General features: G+C 41.4%; 1 protein-coding gene across 1 annotated transcript in view; it reads left to right on the top strand.

Annotated features, from left to right (window-relative positions):
• The window catches only part of HIP1R (huntingtin interacting protein 1 related), a 93818-nt gene that overhangs the window by 36650 nt on the left and 33309 nt on the right, over positions 1-23859 (top strand). Inside the window, exons 4-15 of the mRNA XM_066603320.1 lie at positions 1431-1487; positions 1715-1795; positions 1936-2012; positions 3717-3778; positions 5695-5835; positions 8071-8128; positions 10911-10986; positions 11866-12009; positions 16128-16189; positions 16290-16362; positions 18918-19101; positions 23193-23281. Of these exons, the coding sequence (XP_066459417.1) occupies positions 1431-1487; positions 1715-1795; positions 1936-2012; positions 3717-3778; positions 5695-5835; positions 8071-8128; positions 10911-10986; positions 11866-12009; positions 16128-16189; positions 16290-16362; positions 18918-19101; positions 23193-23281 (1104 nt within the window). The remainder of the gene's footprint in view (positions 1-1430; positions 1488-1714; positions 1796-1935; positions 2013-3716; positions 3779-5694; positions 5836-8070; positions 8129-10910; positions 10987-11865; positions 12010-16127; positions 16190-16289; positions 16363-18917; positions 19102-23192; positions 23282-23859) is intronic.

Consider the following 23859-nt stretch of genomic DNA (forward strand, 5'->3'; position numbering starts at 1 on the left):
TTATATTATTCCAGTATTCATGCCATTGTATGCTCACCAGTTTATATAGGGTTTCTACAAGTTAAAAATTTACAGTTAGATGGAAAGTAAAAAAGAAATGTGTAATAACCTCAGAATTGGCAGGGTAGAGTTCGTCCGGCTGTCCACGGGCGATGCGGTATCCCGCAGTGAAGCTCTACCACGGGAGCCGCCGCCCAGGAGCAGGAGCCGCCAGCGAATCTCCGCCGGTCAGTCCTATCTAATAGGCTGACCGCGGAGAATCGGGGCAATTCGCAGCATGCGACGATTCTCTGCTCGTGGACAGGTGCCGGCGCTTTCCAGAGCAATGCTATGCTCTGGTAAACCGCAGGTGAATAAACTTCCGTGGACAGGGGGCATTCAGCTTTTTTAAGTACATGTATAGATGAGTATTCATAACTGGACTTAACCCCTTGAGTGGCACGCCCGGAAAATTTCCGGGGACGAGCTCCACTGCTCATAGCAACATAGCCCGGAAGATTTCCGGGCTATGTATCACTATGGGAGCTGCAGAGCACAATGCCACAAGCTGTGACAGTGTGCTCTGCCTGCACAGACCCACAGAGAGCAGTGCAAGGGCTTTAAAAAACCAGCAGAAGATATTGCCCATGTGCCGGCAACCTCCTGCTTTGTTTACAAGTTGCCATAGAGACCATCGGCTTGTCAGAAGCAAGCCGATGGTCTCTGTGGCAGGGAGAGCTGGTTGTTAGCTGTCAGAGGACAGCTAGGTACTAGCTCTTACAGCAGAGATCAGAGAAAACCTCCGATCTCTGCTGTGTTAACCCTTTACATGCTGCAGTCTATGTGACTGCAGCATGTAAAGGGCTGTCACTGCAGCATGTAAAGGGCTGTCACCATCGGACCCCCGGAATGTGATCAGGGGTCCTGATGGGTCCCTGTGGAAGTCCCCTAAAGGGACAAAAAAAATAAATAATTAAAAATTAAAAAAAAAAAAAAAGTAAAAAAATTATTAAAAAAATAAAAAAACACTTGTCTCCCTTTACTTTGTAAAAAATCAAAAATACAATCACACATGTGGTATCCGTGTGCGTCGTAATGACCCAGAGAAGGAAGTTAATACATTATTTAACCCCTTAATGACATGGTCCCTTTTTTTCTTTTTTCCCCATTTCTTTTTTTCCTCCCCCCTGTTTAAAAAATCACAACTTGTCCCGTAAAAAACAAGCCCTCATATGGCTGTGTCAATGGAAAAATGAAAAAGTTATGGCTCTTGAGACGCAACTGCAAAATTAGTTGAAATTCAATGATTAGACCATTTTAAAAAACTTGCCCTGGTGGGCACGACAGGGTGGTAGGAAACCTGCCACTCAAGGGGTTAAACCGCTTCATTGCTGGCAAATATTACCTGCAAGTAACAACATTTTTTTTCTTTTTCTCTTTTTTATATCTAGGTTCTTTCAGACTGTCAACGATACCGCAGCAATATCCGTGAGATTGGAGACTTGTGGGTGAGTGGGGAAAAGTTGACTTTGCTATGGGTCATTTTCTATTATGAGAAGAGGAAATCCTCCTGCTATGCAATGACAATAGCGCTGGCAAGTCATCAAACGTCTTGCTTAATCAGAACAGTTCAGCTTTCATAGGAACATAACATGTAAGAATTGCTTACATTTCTGTTCAACATACTGCTAAAAGAAGCCTTTTTCTGACCTTATATTTACCCTCCTTCTACTAGGCACATATGCATGATCGATATGGACAGCTTGTCACTATTTATACAAAACTGTTGCTCAATAAAATCAGCTTCCACACAAAGGTATGGAAATGTGGCAGTGGGATTTTTGTTAATTTTTTTTTTTTTGGCATTAGGTATTGTTAGTTAAAAAAAAAAAAAGTATGAACATTCCTATGCTATTAAATTGTTTTGTTTTTTTTTTGTTTTTTTTTCTTTTATAGCATCCACAGTTTCCTCCAAACCTGGAAGTGACAGATGAAGTTCTAGAGAAGGCAGCTGGTACAGATGTCAACAACATGTATGCTGCTTATAGGCTTCATAAGAAAAGCAAGCTATTGATGTATATTCTTAAAGGAAACTTGCCATCAGGTTTATGCTGCCCGAACTGCGGACAGGTATCTGGAGAGCCCCCATGTATCGTTTATTCTGAAATGTTGCAGCATTTCACAATAAATACACCTTGAAGTTTGACTTGGAATTGAGCTCACTAAGTTTGGCCGCGCCAGCCCCTCCTCCCTCATCATATAGAGTGACTGACTGCTCTCTCCCCTTTTGTGTATAGTGAGAGAGCTGTCACTCTAGATCAGGCAGGGAGAGGCTGTAGTGGCTCGTCATCTTGATTCGGAGCTCAGTTCCGAGTTAAACTTCATAATGTGTCTTATACCGAAACAATGCAGCGTGTGAGAATAAAACAAACACGAGGGGCAATGTGCATACCTGTTCGGGGTTCCTACTGCCTGTAGTTCAGGCTGCATTGAACCGGGTGACAGATTCACTTTTAAATATAACCTCTATTAACATGTAGTCCAAAACACATTACACAACGTTATTTTCATCTGGTTAGTAGGTTATATTTTTACCCCAATTTGGCCTGAAGGTTTTCAGGTCCTCAGGCTGACCGTGAGTCAAATGGCTTGAATAGCAAAAAACAAAAGGAGAAAAGCCGGCTCCTTAAAACACTTTTTTTTTTAATGCGTCGTTAATTACAGAAAATCCATCAAACTATAAATGATGGGTATCGTGTGATATTATATTAACACACAGGTTCACTTTCAAAGTGGTAGTCTCGTAAATGGAACCTGTGTTAATATGCCCTTGTATAGCTGCTACAGGGGACATGTTTGGCAAGACGAAGCTGTGCATGGCAGCGGTGGATTGCTGATGTCAGAGAAGCTGGATCCACTAACTTTTAATTAAAACAGTGTTGCCTTGAGACATCACACATTATAGATTATGGGTGAGATTATACTAAAGGGTTTTACTAGAATGGTTTGCACTTTGTGAGAGAACTGCTACTGCCTGTAAAACAATCAGTTGTATGCATTTTACTAGCAGTAATTTATAGAGAACAGTCGACTCTAGCATGTGGCTCTGCGAGATTTGCAAAACTCTCGTCCACATGCTGCGGAGAAACCATTTCGGCCAAGCCGCACTGAAGCTAACAGGCCACGCGGGATTCAAATCCACCGAATGTCAATTGTATCGCTGTTTCTGCGGCGGCCTCTCCCATGGAAATCTTGCAGTATTGTGGTGTGGACCTGCTGCGGGCATTCCTCGTGATTTCCACGGGATTTACACTGTGTGACCGCAGCCTTATGGTAGCCTATTTTGACTTTTTGTTTGTTGTAGTGCTCTTAAAATCATCTTTTTAAAAATCTTGTACTATTTTATATTGTATTGAAATTTCCAACAGCTGCACACTGATATACTTTTGTGTATTTTTGGTCTAGAGTGCCTATTTTATCTCTGTATGTATTGTATAACACGTTTATACACATACTCTTTTGGAAAATGCTAACCAGTAAATTGTCAGACTTTACAACTGGTCATGATCTTAAGATTTGGTTTCAATGTTCCCGATAGCTTTATATACTCCATTTTAAGGTAGACCTTTGGAATAGAAAACATGGATCTGGTTAGTTAGAATCTGATTTTAGTCTTGCACAAACTGTAGTCAATGGGGCATGTTGTTTTGTGGTATTAATCTAATTCTGTATGTTAGATTCCAGCTAACAGTGGAAATGTTTGATTATATGGACTGTGAATTGAAGCTTGCAGAGGCTGGTAAGTAAAAAGTTAAACTTTTCAGAGCATGTTAGACTAGTCGTCCAGTGATTTCCAACCAGGATGCCGTGGCAACCTGGTGTGTCGGGGCAAATTTATTTTCGTATTTTATGCGCTGGAAAAAATAAAAAGTGTAAATTAAAAAAAAAAAAAAAAAATAGAAATTAAGAAAAACCAACAAAACAGTGTGTTGCGAGTACTACAAAAGTTGGGAAACATTGGACTAGTCAAATGATATTTAACACCACCTTTAATAAAGGTTACATGAATATGTGATAAAATTGATCACAGGACTTTAAAAGTACTTCAAGGGGTTATCGTACAAATGGTAGTTATCCCCTGGCTGAATGATGGGGGGGGGGGGGGGGGTGTCTGACATCTGGGATGCACGCAGAAAAAGGGACTGCTGAATGTAGCTTAGTTCCTGGGGTTCGGCTATCTATGGTGGTCCTATTGAAATGAATATAGCATCAGCAGCATGCATGTGTAATTACTGTTGCATTAATTCCTGGATGCATCGGACCTCTGTTCTTGGGATTGGTGGGGCTCCCAGCAGTTAGACCCCCATCGACCTACAAGTTATCCTCTATCCTGTGGATAGGGTATCACTTGCACTTGTAGAACAACCCCTTTTTAGACAAGATGAAAATTGGGCCATTTCAATGAGTGCCGATTGACAAAGCATGTTGATCGGCCCTCATTCAACTCCATTCAGAAACAGTAGCTTATTTGCATGGGGACAAACAAACTATATTATATGATTGTTTATGCGCATACAGCAATCATTGGTTTACACAGGAATTGGCTGTTTTACAAAGCCTGACGACTGGGCGGGTGAAGGTTTGTGCCCTGTCATTGATTTGTGTAAAATGCCTTTTACAATTCATGGTATTCTCCCACTAACCATTTTTTGTAATGGCCTTTTCCTCTTTACAAAGCTTAGATCAAATGTATAGCTTGTTTTTACATGTATGTAAAACTGGAAAACTAAAAGCCCATTTACACCAGCCGATGATCGCTCAAAGGACAGTCTGAGTGACAGCTTTGAGCCATCATTTTGCATAAACTTTTAAGTAGCTACTCTGCTACTTAAGAGCAATTAAGTGTGCAAATAAAACCTTAGATGAAAGTAGTTAATAGCCAGAGGGCGCTTATCTGCTTTCAGTTCTTTTCTTCTCCAGCAAAAGGCAATGCTATCAGCACTACCCACGGAGAACTGCTAGTTGGGCTGAAGGACAATTTTTAGGTTGGACTGAATTTAACGATCAGCTAGCAGCGCACGAAAAGTACATGATGGGCGGTCATTTAGATGCAAAAATGATCGCTCAAACGATTGCTTTTTAACGATTTTTTTGAGCAAGCGATCATCGCTCCGTGTAAAACCCATCCATTCTGTGTTTGGAAAAGCCTATAGTCCTTTTTAAATAGTTGAGGAAATACGTGACCTGAAATCTGCATGTCACAACAGAGATTCTTCATTTTCTTAGCATTCAATACTGTATAACAAAAAAGTAGCATATATTACGTATGTATTTTTTTTTTGTTTTTTTTTGCATCAGCAACTGAAAGACCAATGCACTTTTATCTACGACTTAGACTATTTTCAGCACTTAGACCAGATTCGCACAGACATATTTGCACACACAATATGCAGAAAATAGAACCCATGGATTTCAATGGATTTGCACAGGAAAAGAACACACCTTGAACTCATTAAATTAGTTGGTAATTTCACTGGCTGAGCACATCGGTTGGTGTTTTTTACACACACAATTGCGCACAAATTAATTGTTGAAAAGGTACACTAAAAATGCTGTTGTGAATGCGCAACACCAGATGTGGAAAAATACTGCGCAAATGTATATACTCTTGTGTGAATTCGGCCTTAATGAACTAACTATGGTTTTAATCTTCAGTTTCTAGGCAGCTTAACAGTGCCATTGCCGTGTCCCAGATGGCTGCAGGGCAATGTAAACTTGCACCTCTTATTCAAGTCATTCAGGACTGCAGTCATCTCTACCACTACACTGTAAAGTTGATGTTTAAACTACATTCCTGTAAGTTTGTTTTATTTTAATTCTTTCCATTTTTTTTTTTTTTTTGTAAAATGTACCCCATGTTTACAGAAATGAGGAAACCGTTTCAGTTTCTGCAGTGATGTCTTTGTAGCAGAAAGGCAATCGCTGTAAACCATGAATTACTGTAGATGTTAACTATTTGGGTTATGAAACGTGGTTCAAAAATGTCTATTGAAATTTGTCCTTTTAGCTGCACTGCAAGCAGCCAGTCGATGCATTGGCAGTCCTGTATCTAAGATATTCTAATCATTTACCGTATTTTTCACTTTATAAGACGCACCTGATAAGACGCACCTAGGTTTTAGAGAGAGGAAAGTAGGAAAAAAATATTTTGAACCAAAAAGTGGGCTTAAATATTTAATAAAATAACAGAATAATAGGTAAACATGAACAGCGGTCAGTCAACAGCCGCATTAAGAACTATTATCACTGTAATTAACAGATGAGCAGAGCTTTTTATTTTAGAACAATACACCTCTAGTCATCAGGAAACCCCAAAAACTCCTCACTGCTGTCCGAACTTATCAAGCTCAGTGACTCACTATCACTGGTGTCAGCATCTTCAGAAAGGATTCCATCCTCAGAACCGTCCAAGGCATTACTGATGCCACATTTTTTGAAGGATCCTACAACAATTTCCTCCTTCACAGCCAGCCACGATGTTTTCACCCACTCACAAACCTGAGTGATAGTGGGCCTTTTCATGCGTCCAGTGGGTGTCAGGTCATGATTCCCAGCAGCCATCCACTTGTTCCACTCCTCTCGCATGAAAACTTTAAATGGCTTGTTAATAGAAACATCCAGAGGCTGCAACTGGCTGGTAAGCCCCCCAGGAATTACAGCTAGATGGGTCTTTGCTTCTTTAAATATTTTTTTTGTGTTTTCACTGATATGTGCCCTAAACTGGTCAAGTACTAGCAGGGCAGGTTTCTTCAGAAGCCCTCCAGGGCGTCTGGACCACACTTTTTCGATCCATATTTTCATTCCACCTTCATCTATCCATCCTTTCTCATGAACATGGACAATAACTCCTCGTGGGATTGCCTCTTTTGGCATGCTTTTTCTTTTGAAGATTAGCATTGGTGGAAGTTGGGTGCCATCTGCACAGCAGAACAACACAACCATGTAATGCGTTTTCTCATGTCCTGAGGTTTTCACAGTTATGGATTTTGCACCTTTCAAATCAACAGTCCTGTTTGATGGAACATCAAAAGTTAACGGGACTTCATCCATATTCCCAATCTGGCCTATTTCAAAGCCATTTTTCTTTCTTGCATCAATTACAAATTTATGAAAAGAAACAATCTTGGCTTCATATTCTTTAGGTATTTTTTGCGCAATCCTAGTTTTGGTGCGCATAGCAAGGCCACATCTCCTCATGAACCTGTAGCACCATGATGCGGATCCAGTGAAGTCATCAATGCCTTTCTCTGCAGCAAGACGCTTGGCTTCAAAGATGATCATTTTTGTAGAGACTGAAAATCCGTTGTTCCTGTGACGTATTATCCACTCTTTCATTTCCACGTCTATCTGTGGCCATTTTGCAGTACGCCCATGAAAAGTGCTTACTTTTATCTGCTTTTTGCAGCTCCTCCTCCTCTTTCCTCCATTCACGTATCATTTTTTTCTGTTGGAGGCAGCCCAAAATGTCTCAGCTGCTCTGTTCCCATGTTCGTTGGCGTATATCACTACCTCCAGTTTAAAAGGGATTTTATACGCTAGTCGTTTCTGCTTTGACATCTTTCTAAAATTGGATGGATGCAGCAGGAGACTAAGGTAGCTTTGTCATGCACTAATGAAAGAACTGTAAGCACTTCCTCATAGGAGGAAGCGGTCAAGCTGATTGGTGGAGGAAGAGGAGCAACAGTTGTTCCCGCCGGCGCTCACCACCAATCAGCGGGCAGCAGTGCAAAGGAGAGAGAACTGAGTTTCTTTGGCCGAATGTTCACGTGATTGCGCGTTAAACTCGCGATCGCACGAATAAGCGGCACGTTCGCTCTATAAGACGCACTGACTTTTCTCCCCCACTTTGGGGGGAAGAAAAGTGCATCTTCTAAAGCAAAAAATACGGTAAGTCCCATATATCTCTTGATTTTGTGATCTTTGTATTGCCTGTTTGATGTTGGTAAACTAATAGAACACGGCTAATGGTTTCTGTGTGCTACAGTAATTTGTTTGAATGTTTTAATAAAATCTCTGTGTATTTTGTCTTAGGTCTGCCTCCTGACACACTGCAGGGACACAGAGACAGATTTCATGAACAGTTCCACAGGTGATACATTCCAACATACCCTTGATAAACACCATGACTTACAAATGTCAGGATTTACATGGTTATCCTCTCCAGAAATACTTTTTTTCAATCATCCTTTAAGTGTGCAACCAATGAAAAATAGAATCCTCCTCCTTGTGGACAGTCAGTGGGTGCAGTCAGTGTCTGTGAAGCTCAGCTCATTAAATAGCAGTTTTCATCTTGTGACTGGAAATGGATTTATCTTAAATCCAGTGCTGGGCCACTCACACATACGCTTGAAAAAAAACAAACACCTTTTTTTAACACAGCGTTGTCAGCTGCGTTGACATGTTTTTTGTTTTTTTTTGTTTTGTTTGGGTTTTTTTTACAGCTTTTGACTACGTTGTCAGCACAGTTATAAATGCAGCCAAACAAGCTGATAATGCCAGAACTGAAAAAAAAAGTCAAAAATGCTGCTGAAAACGCAGTAACCACATTCTACCACCGCGTTTTCAGCAATGCTGAAAACGCACCCTGTTCCTTTTTAAAGGGCAAAGCATCGCGCTTTAAAATGCAGAAACGCATGTAAATAGAACAAACAGCGCTTAGAAAACGCTGCATTTTAAGGCTTGTCTGAGAAGTTATTGACTTGGTAGTGATTGACAGCGTTTTTAGCGCTTCACTGAAAATGCAGCATTAAACGCAGAAAAAAATAAGTGTGAGAGTGGCCTTAGTTAAAATGAAAAAAAGGTTTGGTACCATGTTAGTCAGTAGAACAAAGTGTGATTGTTCTCATTGAGAGAAACCAAGTGTTACGGCACTCTGATCCCCCCCGAGCGCCAGATGGGGTGCCCTGAACTTACCGCACCCCACTGTCCCTGCCTACTTGCCTCGACCTGGCTAACCCCAGGCAGACAACTGGACGGCGGTCCCTACCCTGGCTAGGGACCTGGCGACTGCACAAGATGGAACTATCTAACGGGGGACAGAGTACCGACAAGGAACGGCAGATGGAGTGACCCAGGCAAGCGGGTGACGGAAGCTGACGAGCCAACGAGGGAACTGACTGAGAGCTGCAGACAGGACTGACTAGAACCAGCTAGGGAACTGACTGAGACAAGGCAGACAGGACTGACTAGTAGCTGACAGAACCAATAACTGGCAGTGAGCTCAGGTCACTGCCAGCCTTATGACTGCAAAACTCCGTCCAGGGGTGAAGAGTGGAACGAGGCAACAACCCCACTCTCGGTACATGAGAGAGGGGGGAGTGCGGCCGGCACGCTACGGGCGGACACGCCCACGCCGCTGCACGCCGGCCGCCCCACGTCGCTGGGGAAGCCTTGACGTCAGAGCTCCAGGACGCCGAAGCCGGGGTGGCGCGCGCTGACCGCGGGACCCCGTGCCGCACTGCACGGTAACACCAAGTAATCTTGTAGGTATGATACCTTTTAATGGCTAACAAAAATACATGATGTTACTGCAAGCTTCCGGTTCTTCTATTGATCCTTCCTCAGGCTAAAATGGAACGGGTTTGGATGGGGCACATATATACCTACCACTGACGAAGGCTCTGTGCAGCCGATACGCATCTGGTTAGAGATGTATACACCTGGCAATTTTAAATATGACTAAATAAAAGATTACAAATTTTACTCTGCAAGCAAGCATAGATTACATTTTTTCCTGCATGGAATTTTCTGCTGTTTAAAGCTCAGGACCGGGGGCAGGTGAACCCGCTTGAGCAAGCAGTGGATCGTGAGATATATGAAGTGAGCAAGGTGACAGCACAGCACACCATATTCAAGTGTCTGTTCTCCGTAAGGAATGGAGCTACTAGACCTGCTCACATATATTGACTGCGGACAGGATACGGATCCCCAACAAACAGCAGGACTAGAAGATCCCAGGGAAATTCACATGTTCCATGTCCAATGTTGTGTACCTGATCCTGTGGTGTAAATGTCCTGTTGGGGTGCTTTATATCGGGGAAACAGGACAAAAACTGAGAGCAGGGATGAGATCTCATCGCCACTCAATTAGAGCGGGAAAGACTGAATTACCTGTAGCAAAACATTTTTGTGGTCAGGGACACAGCATACAGCAGATAAGTTATCATACTGAAGGGCAATTTTAAGTTGCAGCGTCACAGAAGAGTTTGGGAGTACAAATTTTATGGCCATGTTTGATACCCTCAAGAATGGAATGAACCTCAGCCCAGGATTCTTGCATGGAAGGTAAAATAGTAATTTTTTGATGCGTATGGAGAATATATATATATATTTTTTTGTGGTTATGGATCCACAACGCCCAATATTAACCAAACTCCAAGGCAAGAGGAGGCACAAAATGTTTGTTTTTAAACTTTTAAATATGTTAAGTATATAAAGGTCTGGCAAGAAGTGTTAGGAAGCTAAACACAAGGACAAGGGAATACAATTAGTTGAAGAAAATCCGAAGCAACGTCTGGAAATATTTTAACTGAAATAGTAGCTGCTTGGAACAGACTTCCAGCATATGTGGTTGGAAAATCAACAATAAATGACTTCAAGCATGTCAGGGGTAAACATAGATATATCCTAAGAGGATAAATGTAAAAGAAATAATATAAAGGCTGACTAGACAGACAGTGTGGTCTTTTTCTGCCACCAATTTTCTATGTTTCTAGATATTATACATGCATATACATTTTGTGCTTTAAATGTTTAAACCACACAATCGTAAACTGTGTTGCCTGCTTAGTGCTAAGCTGTAAAATTATGATATTCCACTAAGCTAGTTTTCACTATGATTTACGGTCTTATCTGTGTATCTTCCACCACAGCCTTAAAGTTTTCTTTAAACGTGCATCAGACATGTTATACTTCAAGCGACTTATTCAGATTCCCCGGCTTCCTGATGTGAGTATCCTGTATGCTAGTTACACCTTTTTGAGCCATTCAAAATATGTGATCACTTAGTCTTTAATGCATATTATTGTTAGATTTGAAAACTTTAAACTTTTTTTTTCTAAGCATGTTATATTGACCATGTAGCCTACTGTTACTGCAACGGTGTTGGAGCAGGAAGGCTAATAGGCAGCTTTGCTCCCATTTGAAATTGGTGGTAGTGAAGCCACCCATTACACTTCCAGCTCCAACCCGATGGTGACATCCGACCTCAATGGACTGATGGCAGGCATGGCGATCGGCTTAGATCCCGAGCAGAGCATCACCAGTCATCAATACTATTTGCCCAGAAAACACTTTAAGAGCACAGAATCTAAACTAGAAATGTTATTCAATGTGTAGAGGCTTTAACAGATATGTTTATTTACATATCCTCACTGCAATAGAAATGCCTAAATCAAAAAATTTTAAGTGGTTACCAGTGCAGGCATAATTGACACTACATTGAAAATACATAGTTGGAGTAGTACCTGGTGGTCTCATTTTGTTAATGCTGCCTTCCTCTGCTCCAATTCCCCCCTTTAACTCTCCACAAGTTGGCTACCACTGTCTCAGACTGGAGGAAAGTATAATGTGTTTTTGCAGCAGTTTTTTTGAAAACCACAGCAGACCGGACCATTTTTGTTAATGCAATTTTCTACAAAAGGTTGCAAAATTGTGATATGTTAAAAAAACAAAAACAAAAAAAACATTCAGGACTGATTTCTGCCTCTTGTGGAGACCTAAGTCCTCAGTGTTGTGCCCTCTTACAGTGAAAGAGTGATGCGGCCTATGCAGTCGCAATTTATCTGCATACATAAATAACAATTATTTTATTCTGCATTTCAACAGAATCCACCTAACTTTTTAAGAGCATCAGCCTTGGATGAACATGTTAAACCTGTAGTGGTCATGGCAAATGAGACTCCAGAAGAAGAGGAGACGCAAGTTGAATCTCTAATTGAAATTAACAACGCCCAGCCAGTGGAACAGCAGGTGAATAGCATTCTATTATATGCTGCAGTTAGGCCAGTTCTTATACATCGTATACAAGTAAAATTCTACAACTACACTACTGTTCAGAAATTTTAGAGTGCCTCAGTTTTTCCTGGTATTTTTGACCTTTAACACAGTTCAAGTCCAGCAAGTAACATGAAATGGTCCAAAGGTTAAAAAGGAAGTTAAACATAAAAATATAAACATTTTAACCTGAGACGCAACAATAGTCTTAATTTATGATTTTAACCCAAGGGTTTCTTTAGAGAACACAACTAGTATAGCTGCCCTGCAGCACAGAAAGCAAATTATCATTTGAAATCTGGATGCAAACTGTTCTACAGGTGTCTCAGCTATTTGTAGATTACTTTCAAAACTTCTGATTCTATATATCCAGTGTCAGAACAGACTGCATTACACAGTCTAGGGCACGATTTGGACAGTTTTGCTCTTCAGGACAGAGCATATTACTATCATAAGAAAAAGGCAATTAACCAAAGACAGACAACTATAACCCTTGGAAGTGTAGGTCTGATCTACTGAATAATTGCCCAGAAAGCCAAGGTAGTGGTTGGAACAGTTTTCCTAGATAATCAAAAGGCACTTGAGGAAACTCAAACAAGAAGCGGTCTGGCAGACCAAAGGCAACTAGAAAATCTAAGTCAAGTTTTTTGAGAATCGACTGTTTTTGTGATCTGTTCCTCATAGCCCATTGCTGGCTCTAGTGTTGCGTACTTGCACAGAGTGATTGGCATACAGCAATTTTTTTCTCCACTGGGTGTGATACCCTGTTTCCCCGAAAATAAGACATATATTAATTTTTGGTACTCTCATTTAAATGGCTGTATGCAAGTTATGCCCAAGAATCTTGGGTACAGCAGACACCTGTCTATGTTCTGTCCAATTTCATGGATACTGAACACTCAGTCTTGTTTTCATCTGCGGTACTGACCAAAATAGGACATGCAGCAGTTTTTCGTTAGTTTTTTTTTTTTTTTTTTTCTCCCACACAACCAATCCAATGCGAAAACTTGCAAATGTGAATAGCCTCATAGGCTATAATAGGTTTTCTGCCCATGAAATACATTGACGAAAAATACAGCAGTCTGAGTAAGGCCTTAGAGTTAATAATGTTGTGATTTTGCACATGAAGAAAACCCTTCTTCACTTTAATATTCCTCGGCCCTTTGTCTCTGCCATCCTTTCCCTATATACCTCACCAAATGCTAGGCTTAAAATTAACGAAATTCTCTCCCCATCCTTTGACATTAAAAATGGCACCCGCCAAGGTTGTCCCTTATCACCATTCCTCTTCGTACTTGCATTAGAGCCTTTCCTTCAGACAATTAGGCACGACCCAGAAATACAAGGCTTAAAATGGGAGAAACATACGCTATCCGTTGCCGCATTCGCGGATGATACTGTTTTCTTAGTCACAAACCCTGAGAAAGGTCTAATCAAATTAGAAACAGTACTTAACAATTTCGGGTCGCTATCTAATTTTAAAATTAATTTTGCAAAGTCCACAGTCTTAAATATATCTGTTCTAGAAACAAGATGTAAGATCATTAAAGAGAAATCCCCCTTTAGCTGGACCGAAAAATCAATGGATTTCCTAGGAATTAAACTAACAAAAAAAATAGAAGATCTTTACCAAACGAACTTCACTCCTCTGATCGGCCACATCAAAAATCTCCTACGGAGCTACGATATTCCTTTCATATCGTGGTTCGGGAGGAAAAATATCCTGAAAACTTACATCTTACCGATAATTTTGTATAAAATTAGAATGCTCCCAATACACCTCCCAAAAGGTTTCTTCAAAATAATGAGATCAATCTTTTCAGGATTTGTGTGGAGAAATAAAAGGCCCAGACTGGCGTATAGCCTTATGATTAAAAGAGGCACTGAGGGAGGCATAGACCTCCCCAATATCGCCGATTTCTACAGCGCTTCCCAATTGGGATACTGGGTGGACCTAGTCTTCCCAACCAGAGATAGGATCCTACCCTCACTAGCAGAGGCAGCGGAGGGGAGATCATTCCTGAAGGACTTATGGCTCCCCTTGAACAAGATAGGCAGAACCAAGAAGTTGAACCCTTTGATTAAGGGCACTTGCGTATTATGGGCAAGCCTCAAAGAGACACTAGCTCCAGACCCATCACCATGTGCACCTATAAAAATAATTCCTCACCTGATGGATACCCCTGGAGATCCCGCCTCCCATGCATTATGGAGAAAATTCAAAGATCTTAATATAGGGGACTTACAAACAATAGCTCACAAAACAACTGAGGAAATCTTAAAAGACCTCCTCCCGCTGCATAATCTTTCTTTCCTCCAATTGACTTATATCAAAAAAGTCCTGAACAATTTTCTGACAAAATACAAATCCACAAGGCCCTTAACAAGCTTCGAAAAAATCCTTACGGATAATAACTCCAAATTTAGGAAAATTTCTTTCCTTCGCAAACAATTTATCATTAAACCATCTGTCATAAAACCCAATTTCCTCCTCTCCTGGGAGAAAGAACTGGGCATCTCTCTCTCTCCGTCTGATATCAATACGATATTGAAAACCTCATTTGGCATCTCTCAGTGTATTATAGCACAAGAAAGCCACTACAAGCTACTGGTAAGGTGGTATAAAAACCCCCAGTGGCTAGCCGCATATAAATTAGCTCCACACGGGAGATGCTGGAGGTGTGAAAATGATATAGGAACCTACTCTCATATTTGGTGGAGCTGTTTGATCGTTGCCCCTTTCTGGTCAGAGGTGGAAGTGACACTAAAACAATTCACTCCGGACATATCTTTATCCCCGGAGATGATATTTCTATGGAAGCCTACCAAAGAGTTTCATCCTAAGAGGAATCCTCTCATTGCCTTCCTTCTGGACGCTGCTAAAGCATTGATTCCTTTACTATGGTTACAAAAATCTCCCCCCTCAATATCGCAGTGGATGGAAAAAGTTGATACCATTGCAAACCTGGAGGAGCTTTCTAGTTGGGCCACAGATTCCCATGAAAAGTTCTGGAACACGTGGGGCCCCTGGAGACAGCTGAGAGCAGCATGATCAACCCGTGTCGAGTTGAGGCCTCTTACGCGGGGACGGCCTACACCCCACCTTCCACTTACCTGCTTACACAACAGAGTAACAAATCCTCCCTTAATAAAACTATTGTCCACTCAAGCAAGGCGCACACATGACACACTCTCGGTTTTGATGTAGAGGACGCCCGGTCCAGGTTACAATCAATAGGGGGTGGTCTCAACATACTCAATGACCAAGTGAATTCTCTGCAGTATTCCTTAGTACAATCGTTTAATGATTCCCATCTCGATCACTTTTGTTAGAAAAAAAAAAAAACCCATAGACACAGTGAGCTCTACGGATACAATTCAATGAGTTACAACAGTAATTCGATTCCACAGTATTCCCTCTTTATCCATTTATCCCCCGTTTTGCTATGATTCCTAATATTCCTGCTTAACTGCCACAAGGTTGCTACTTGTGGACTCAGAAAAGAATTTCAATGTTGTTTTGGCATTCTATTTTTCTGTTCAGAGAAGCAAATGTTTACATAAACTATACTTCTGCCATTGACATTTTAAAAGCAAAAATGTAATGTGCCTTCAGCGGAAGGCCCTTTTGTATTGCCTATGTAGAAATTTTTTTTTCTGCGGTAGAAAAGCATCTGCCTACATTGCACATGTTTACATTTGTTGCACCCGTAGAAAACAATGGGATAATACATTATTGCTGGGATTAGATTTGATCAGTTATTGCTGAACTCATTCACTCTCCTGCAGTAAGCCTGCAAACAGTGCTTTGTATAGTGATGTATCCCTTAAGAACTGTCAGTATAGTAGGACGTCTGGCCTACTGTTGGGGAATGAAAGTGAGCTCAGCCATAAGAATTATATCGGTTTCTTTTCAAATGTGTGTCTCTTTCAGGCACACTTTATAGTAATACAGGGGTGTTTTCATGGTGACTGATTCTCTTTATGTACATGATGAAATGCATTTTTGAGTAACAAAAGGAAAATGTTTTTAAAGTTGTTAAAAAATTGCTAAATATTCCATGTTACACACAGTTGTTTACTTTACTTTTTAGGTCGTAGAGGATGTTTTCCAACAAACGTTTGGTCCTCCAAATGGTTCTGCGATTGATGACAGGTAGATATTGTTTCGTTAGTCCTATAGGTCATCTTTCTAACGAGATCTAGAAAGAATCAATGCAGTTGACTTGACTTGTGTGTCGTTTGTTTGTTTCAAGGGATCTGCAAATTGAAAATCTGAAAAAAGAAGTTGAAATGCTTCGTTCAGAATTGGAGAAAATAAAACTAGAGGTTTGTATTTGGACATCAGTGGCTATAAATTAGAATTACAAGTTCTTATAATTATATGTAGCAAACATCTTGGTACAAAGTATCAATAGGTGGTATAAAGTTGGACAAAAGTGTCTAAAGATAAACTAAAATGATCATCTGTTATGAGTCACTTAGTTAAATCTGGCACATTTTTAGACTGCCTGGCTCAAATTTACACCAACTATTAGGCCGCCTGCAGACGAGCGGGTTGGATCCGGCGGCGAGAATTCTCGCCGCGGGACCTGACCTGAGCGCCTGCAGAGACGAGCGCGTACTCACCCGCGCCCAGCGGCCCCGGCTGTTTCATGTGCCGGCTGCCGGGCAGCCGGCGCATGCGCGGACCGGAGCCGGCGGCCGGGTGAGTGACGTTACTGTGCGAGGCTCTGCGAGCCCCGCACAAAAATAGGACATGCCGCGGTTTGTTTGCCGCGCGATATTTCGCGTGGCCAAACCGCGGCCGCCTGCATAGGAGTGCGTATTGTAATGCACTCCTATGCAGGCTTTGAGCAGCGGAAATCCCGCCGCGGGATTTCCGCCCGTGTGCAGGCGGCCTTAGGCAGGATTGGTAGCTAGACTGACTTGATTTATGATGGAGAAATTTTACATTTGTATAGGTTTGCTTATGATCTATATGATGGAGTATAATCTGTCTCTCTAACCATATAACTCTCTGTTCCCTTACTTTTTGTTTTGGAGTAATTTAAGTTGTTTTTTTTTTCTTTCAAAGTTTGTATGTAATTTTGTTAATAGTTGAACCATTTTACCATGTTAACAAACAAAACCGGATTATTAAATTGGCCCCAGTATACTAGGTTTCTGGTGGTAACTTTTGCTTGATGCATCACCTGTTAGGAAAACAACACAATTCTACAGAAAATGTGGAAAAGCTTAAAATTTTCAGAATTTGATTATTTCTTTTGGAGACAGATACGTTTTAGGCACTAATTCAGTTCTGTAGAGGTTCTGAGAGACCTGTATTGGAAAATTCTCATACGTCACCCCAATTTTGTACCCTTCAAAGTATTCAAAACTGTGTCTAGGGAGGTATTTCAAAATTTTGATCTTTACATTTATTTCTAAGATATTTAATCCATTTATTTCTATAATACAGCAATTGTTAACAAAGGAATACAACCATATGTTACCCTGGGTTTGCGGTTTTTAGAAATGTTTCATGCAGTTCTAGTTTTCAACTTGACTCGCACACAGGCCTCAGAATTAAAGGAATCCCTTGTGGATTGGTCCTCCTTTTTCATTGAAATTTTCTAGGCACCATTTCCGGTTTGTAGAAGTAGCAAATCAAACTCGCCCAAAAAAGGCTTTTAGTTTTGTAAAAGTTTTGGAAACTACCCTTGCTCAAGGCATTCATCTAGGGGTGTAGCTAGCATTTTGTCCTTATGGGTGTTTCACAGAATTTATTAGCATTAAGGCAATCAAAATTAAAATTTAGGTATGTAATTTTAGCCTAAATCACTAGTTAGCTAATCCATTTTCTTGAGTAATATAGGAGAGAAAGCACCCTGAAATTTGTTACTTTCTTCCCAGTACAACACTACTGCATATGTGGTTGTAATGTGCTGTTTAAGCATATATAAGGGCTCGGAGGGAAGGAGCATCATTTGGCTTTTGGAGCACAGATTTGCTGGAATGGTTTCTTGCATACCACGTTGTATTTGTAGAACTCTTGAGGTACCAGTTCAGTGGAAACAAACCATAATTTTTTTTATCCTGCTTTGAAAACTACACTCCTAAAAGAATTAATCCAGCGCCTATAGTGAGTGTTTTCTTGAAAATTTGCAATTTCCGCTGCATTCACAGCACATTTAAATACAACCATTATGCTATTTAAGTGCTAATTATATTTTTTCAGCATGTGATTCTGTGAAGAGACAGATATTTATTCAATTCTTATGTTTTTCCTAATTTTATAAATACCCTACTTGTGGCCCTGATCTTTTGCCTGATCATACGACAGGCCTTATGAGTGAAAATGTGCTCTGTGCATTTGAGAATTGGGTTGTGGATTGTAGAAAGTATTAGCATGTAGAGAGGATGTCTTTTCAAATATCCTAAGACACCCACACCCCTGCAGCTAACCTGGACTCAGGGCATTACTTTCAAGGGGTACAGGGGGCTCCTCTCACCTTCTCTTCTCCTTTTGTGGCCCCCTTTTTTTGTGGTGGTGGGGGTAGACTGCCACACAACCCGACCACTTTGAAGCTTCCCATTTGAGAGTGGCAGGCACCACGAACTCGGATGGGCGGGTAGGTCCTGAGGTAGCGAGGTGCCTCCTTTTTCCTCAGCAGCGCGTCAAGTGCCGTGCCTTAGCCACGAGATTCACAGGGGTCGGGAATTCTAGCAGGGTCAGTAGGGCAACTACTGGATAATCTGAGCAACTATGTCTCGCCATTAGCTCTGATACATGCTGTAACTAAACATTTCTGTACTTTTTTTTTTTGCCTGTCACATGACTCTGGCAGAAATATTGGCATTTGTGAACTGCAGTAAAAAAAAATTTAAATGTCATTTTGCAGGCTCAGAAATACATCATGCAGCTGAAGGGCCAGATTAACACTTTAGAAGCAGAAGTGGAAGAACAGCGCAAACAGAAGCAGAAAGCCTTGGTGGACAATGAGCAGCTGCGGGATGAGCTGGAGAGTCTACGGAAACAAAAGTTGGACAGTGAAAAAAAGGAAGGAGACTATGCAGAAATGGAAAGTATGTCTTCCTAGACTTCATATCAATAATTTGTAGAGCAAAATAAATTGTCCCCTGCTTGTTCTGTGGGAAATGCTTATGACTCCTCCAAGCTAGTTCTTGAAAAGCATATACAAATGAAAAGGCTTAATTATACCAAAGGGATTTAGTAATGTCTGTCAGGAGGCTGAAGTTGGCAAGAGGATTAGTTATTTTAAGACTTCTAAATGGTTCTTATTAAACTGACACCTTGATGAGCAGACAGGAGCTTGGGTTTACTAAGAAATGTGGTTTGCTTTTTTTTTTTCTTTTTAAATCAGATTTTGTCTATCGTCGTTGGACACAGCTGAAGACCGTGGGTATAGCTACTGCCACTAGGGGACAGACACTAAGCAGAAAGTGTTAGCTCCTCCTACTAGCTATACCTCTCCTGCAGGTGCCAAGCTAACCAGTTTTAGCTTAGTGTCTGTAGGAGGTAGTCCTGTTTGTCATGAGTCTTCAAGATAGATTCAGGTAATACAGGGAGACAGGACTTTCCAAGTTACACCACCAAGGAGGGCGATCAGAATGGAATTAACTATTCTGTTGCCTGCCCCAACCTTAGAAGAAAAGGAGGCACATTCAAGTGCTAACTTGACTGTGACCCACCAGCTATAGTGTCTTTATTTTACTGCAGCACTCCCTTCCTCTCTAAAGGCAGGCAAGTACATGGGATACACTGCGGCAGCTATGGGGTCCACTTCTTACTCATCAAAAGGGTAATTATTTATCCTATCTTACCAGTTTATATTCCAGTCTTCATGGTACCCAAAAAGGATGGCAAAGTCAGGCCTGTTCTGGACCTGAAAAGGCTGAATCAGTATGTCAAAGTCCGACATTTTCCCTATTTCGACAACTTCTTGATAAAAGCACTGACCCAGTCGGCCAACCTGGCCAGTCTCCACATTACTCGAGTTTTCCTCCTTCGAGGCGATTCCATTTGGCCAGTTTCATACGCTGCTTTTCCAGTGGACCATTCTCTCTCTAGGTGGCACAAATCCATGGAATCTCTTGGTCGAAAGATCCGCTTGCAGCTGCAGCATTCCTTTCTTTTGCTGGCTGTAATTCCCGTGACTCCATCTCGAATGCTCCTTTCTGCCCCTCCAGTGGCAAGTACTTGGCACCGATGACAGTCTCCTTGGCTAGGGGAAGGTACTCTGTGGAATCTCATGACACAGGGCACTTGGACCAGGAAGGAGTCCACACTACTGATAAATGTGTTGGAACGTCGAGCCATTCTCCTGACTTCTAGCACGGGACCAAATGGACAACATGATGTCCGTCTTGTACATAAATCAGGGCTGAACCCTCAGCTTGAAGGTCATGGAAAAATCTGCAAAAATCTTAACATGGGCCAAACACAATCTTCCAGCACTTTTGTCCGTCCATATACCAAGAGTGGACAATTGGGATAGTCAACCCGGGAGAATGGAAGCTACGTCCTGAAGTATTTTGGGCACTTTGTCGAGGTAGTGTCAACCGGACATCTATCTTATGGTGTTCAGAATCAATCGCAATCTTTGTATCCAGGTCTCAGGATCTCTAAGCTTGAGCAGTAGATACTCTTAATTCCATGGATGGACTTCCAGTTTCCGTACGTCTTTTTTCCTCTTTCTACTAATCCCTTGAATTCTCAAGAAGATCATGATGGAAGTACTCACAGAATTCTCATCGCTCCAGATTGGCCCCATCAATCGTGGTACGCAGATCTTGGCGACCTGCTCGTTGACTCCTCTTTGTGCCTTCCTCTTCAAGGAGCTCTTCTCTTACGGGAGCCTCCCCTCCACTCGAGTTTGTCCATGCTTTAATAGTCTGGTGGTTGAAGCTGCGGTCTTAAGAGCCCATAGATTTGCTGTCCAGAAAACCCTCCTCCACTTGAGTTTTGAAGAATCTTTCTCTGGTGCGAAGAAGGCAACTTCCATCTTATGCGTTTTTGGTTTTTTTTGTCATGCCTCCTTTTCTTCTTACAGTAGGAGGTCTAGATATGGGCTTGAGCCTTAGTTTCCTGGAAGGTCAGGTATCCACACTATCCAAGCTTTTACACTGCCCATTGGCCTCAAAGTCGGCCATCTGTACTTTTTCTACAAGTAGTTACTCACACTGCTCCTCCATATCATTCTCCTGTCCCACCTTGGGACCTTAATTTGGTACTGGATATGCTATAGTCTAATCCCTTCGAGCTGTTGAGTTATGGGCCAGCTTGCCTTTTGGTATGGAAGGTGGTCTTGGTGGCAATCGTCTCCATACAGTGGGTTCCCAAACTCGCAGCCTTGTTGGCCAAACCTCAGTCTCCAATCTTTCATCAAGACAAGGTGGTCCTACGTCCTGTCCACTCCACGTAAATAAGGACATTCTGTCCTGCCACAGCTCATCAAGAGAATGTACTCTCCACGAACTGGATCTAGTGCAAGACTTGCGGACCTACCTTTTTAGACTGCCTCTTTCAGGCACTTTGGCTCTCTTTTCATCATCCCCGATGGAGCAAGACGTGGCCTTGTGACTTCCAATATTGTAATCTCATCTCTGCTGGGTTCATTTAACAGTGAAAGAGGCCTACTAGGCGAAGTGCCTCCCTTCGTTCAATGTTACTCGCATTCCACTCGGCAGTGGGTGCCTAGTGGGCAGTATGCAACAGCGCTTCCACTATTCAAGTGTATAAGGCTGCTTCATGGACCTCGTTACACACCTCTAAATATTATGGGGTTCATCCTTTTGCATCCACAGATGCCTCCCTCATTCGAAGAGTTTTACAAATAGCCCTAAACTGACCACATAGGTCTTGCTACACCTTTCTCCACCCCCAAGAGACTGTATTACAATGTCCAACGTGGTCTTCAGATGTGTTCCCCAATGATATTGACGAGAAAACAAGATTTTTGTACTTGGTGTAATATCTTTCTCGTCTCGTTTATTGGGGAGCACTGCAACCACCCAGTCTGATTTTAGCATTTTCACATATTTTCGTACTTGTTGGAGCATTCTCTTTTTGGTTGTTCGTTGTGCTAAGTCAAGTTAGTTTTTTAGTAGTTTATATTTTTTATGTTTTTGTTTATATTGACTTTTTTTTTCATATCCTACTTGACTTCTCCTACTACTTGCATACAAACTGATTTAGCTTGGTGTCTGGTACTACAGTGCTGGACTTGGGGTCTGCATGCCACATAAGATGGTTTTAGTTGAAACCTTGAATAAAATTATATGTTTTATTTTTATTCCTGCTTTCCGATTATCTTCAGAAACAGTTGAAACTGTCACTTTTTTTCTAAACTGTATTTAAAAAGATTCTATAATCAGATTCATGCTGCCCGAACCATGAGTAGCATGAACCCAGGACAGGGATGTCTATTGCCCCCGTGGGCGTTTTTATTATGAAATAATGCATTTCAGAATAAACACACTTTGAAGTTTGACTGGTAGTTGAGCTCAGTGTCATGGGGGTGGGTCGCTCCAGCCTTTCCCCACCCCCAGCATGAAGGACAGGTCTTCTTCCTGCTCATGCAGGAAGAGAGCAAGGAGAGAGATGTGACTCTGCATGCAGGGGGCAAGGAGAGGCTAGAGCTGCCCTCATTTCCATGACTTGAAGCTCAACTCTGAGAGCAAGAACTTTTCTTGTCCTGGGTTCATGCTGCCCATTGTTTGAGCAACATGAACCTGATGACAGAATCTTTTGTAAAAGCATATAGTTTTTCCATTTCGAGATGTTAAATGTTTGTCATTTTCACGTAGTTTTCTGAAAGCAATGCTAAGGCTAAATACACGCGCAAGACCAATAGCAGACAAGTACCATAAGAGAGTTAAAAAGCACTTTAAAGAGAGAGATCAAGGCCCGCGGACGGTGTTAGGCTAGTAGCCGCCTCCAGCACTGTGGAACCCAGTTCTTCTTGGAGTATGGGTTGTTTGGGAATGAAGCCCAAAGGGGGTGGTAATCTCCATGTAATGCTGAGAAAAGTTACTTGGAGCAAAACTGTTTAGATTCAGGACAGATGTTTCTAGGGTATTTTGCATTGTTGCTGTAAAAGTATTGCGATGCTGATACAATCTACACATTACACTTTTCTCCTTTTTGTTTTCAGAAAAAATTCAGGCGACAGAAGTGCGATACAATAAAATGAAGGAAAAGCACAATGAGCTCATCAATGTTCATGCTGGACTTCTGAGAAAGGCAATTTATTAAATATAGATTTTTATTTACACATTGATAATTCTGTTGGAGGCCTATGACCTTATTAAACGGGGAGTATGTTTTGGATATTTGCGTGTTGCTAGAGGCCACAGACAAAATATTTGAATTTCTCTTTAAGCAGTTAACATTTATAAAGGCCTCTGTGTGGCGCTATATGCTCTTGACGATATAGTGCCATTTTGGTCTTTTGCTGTTATGACAGCAACTTAAGACGAGTCACAAATTTTTAAATTATGGTAGTGCAGATTATCAATGGAAAAGGATCACTGCAAATTAAGGATATATAGTATTGAATAAGTTCAAAAGTATTAGATGTAAACACACCGGTAATGAGAGACTTGTAGGCTGTTTTTTCTAGCTGCAGCTTGGTGTACCTCTGGGTATAAAAAATTCTCCATAAATCCGTAATATAAGAAATTTTTGAAATGCGTTCTTAGACAAAAAAAAAAATCACACACTTAGAAGTTGTCGTTGTTTTGCTGCAAACCTCCTCATGCAGTTACATCTCAGGCAGATATGCAAATGATCAGAGCTGTGGCGGGGTTAGATGAAGGATC

This window comes from Eleutherodactylus coqui, chromosome 5 (genome assembly GCF_035609145.1).
Source record: "Eleutherodactylus coqui strain aEleCoq1 chromosome 5, aEleCoq1.hap1, whole genome shotgun sequence".
NCBI lineage: Eukaryota > Metazoa > Chordata > Amphibia > Anura > Eleutherodactylidae > Eleutherodactylus > Eleutherodactylus coqui.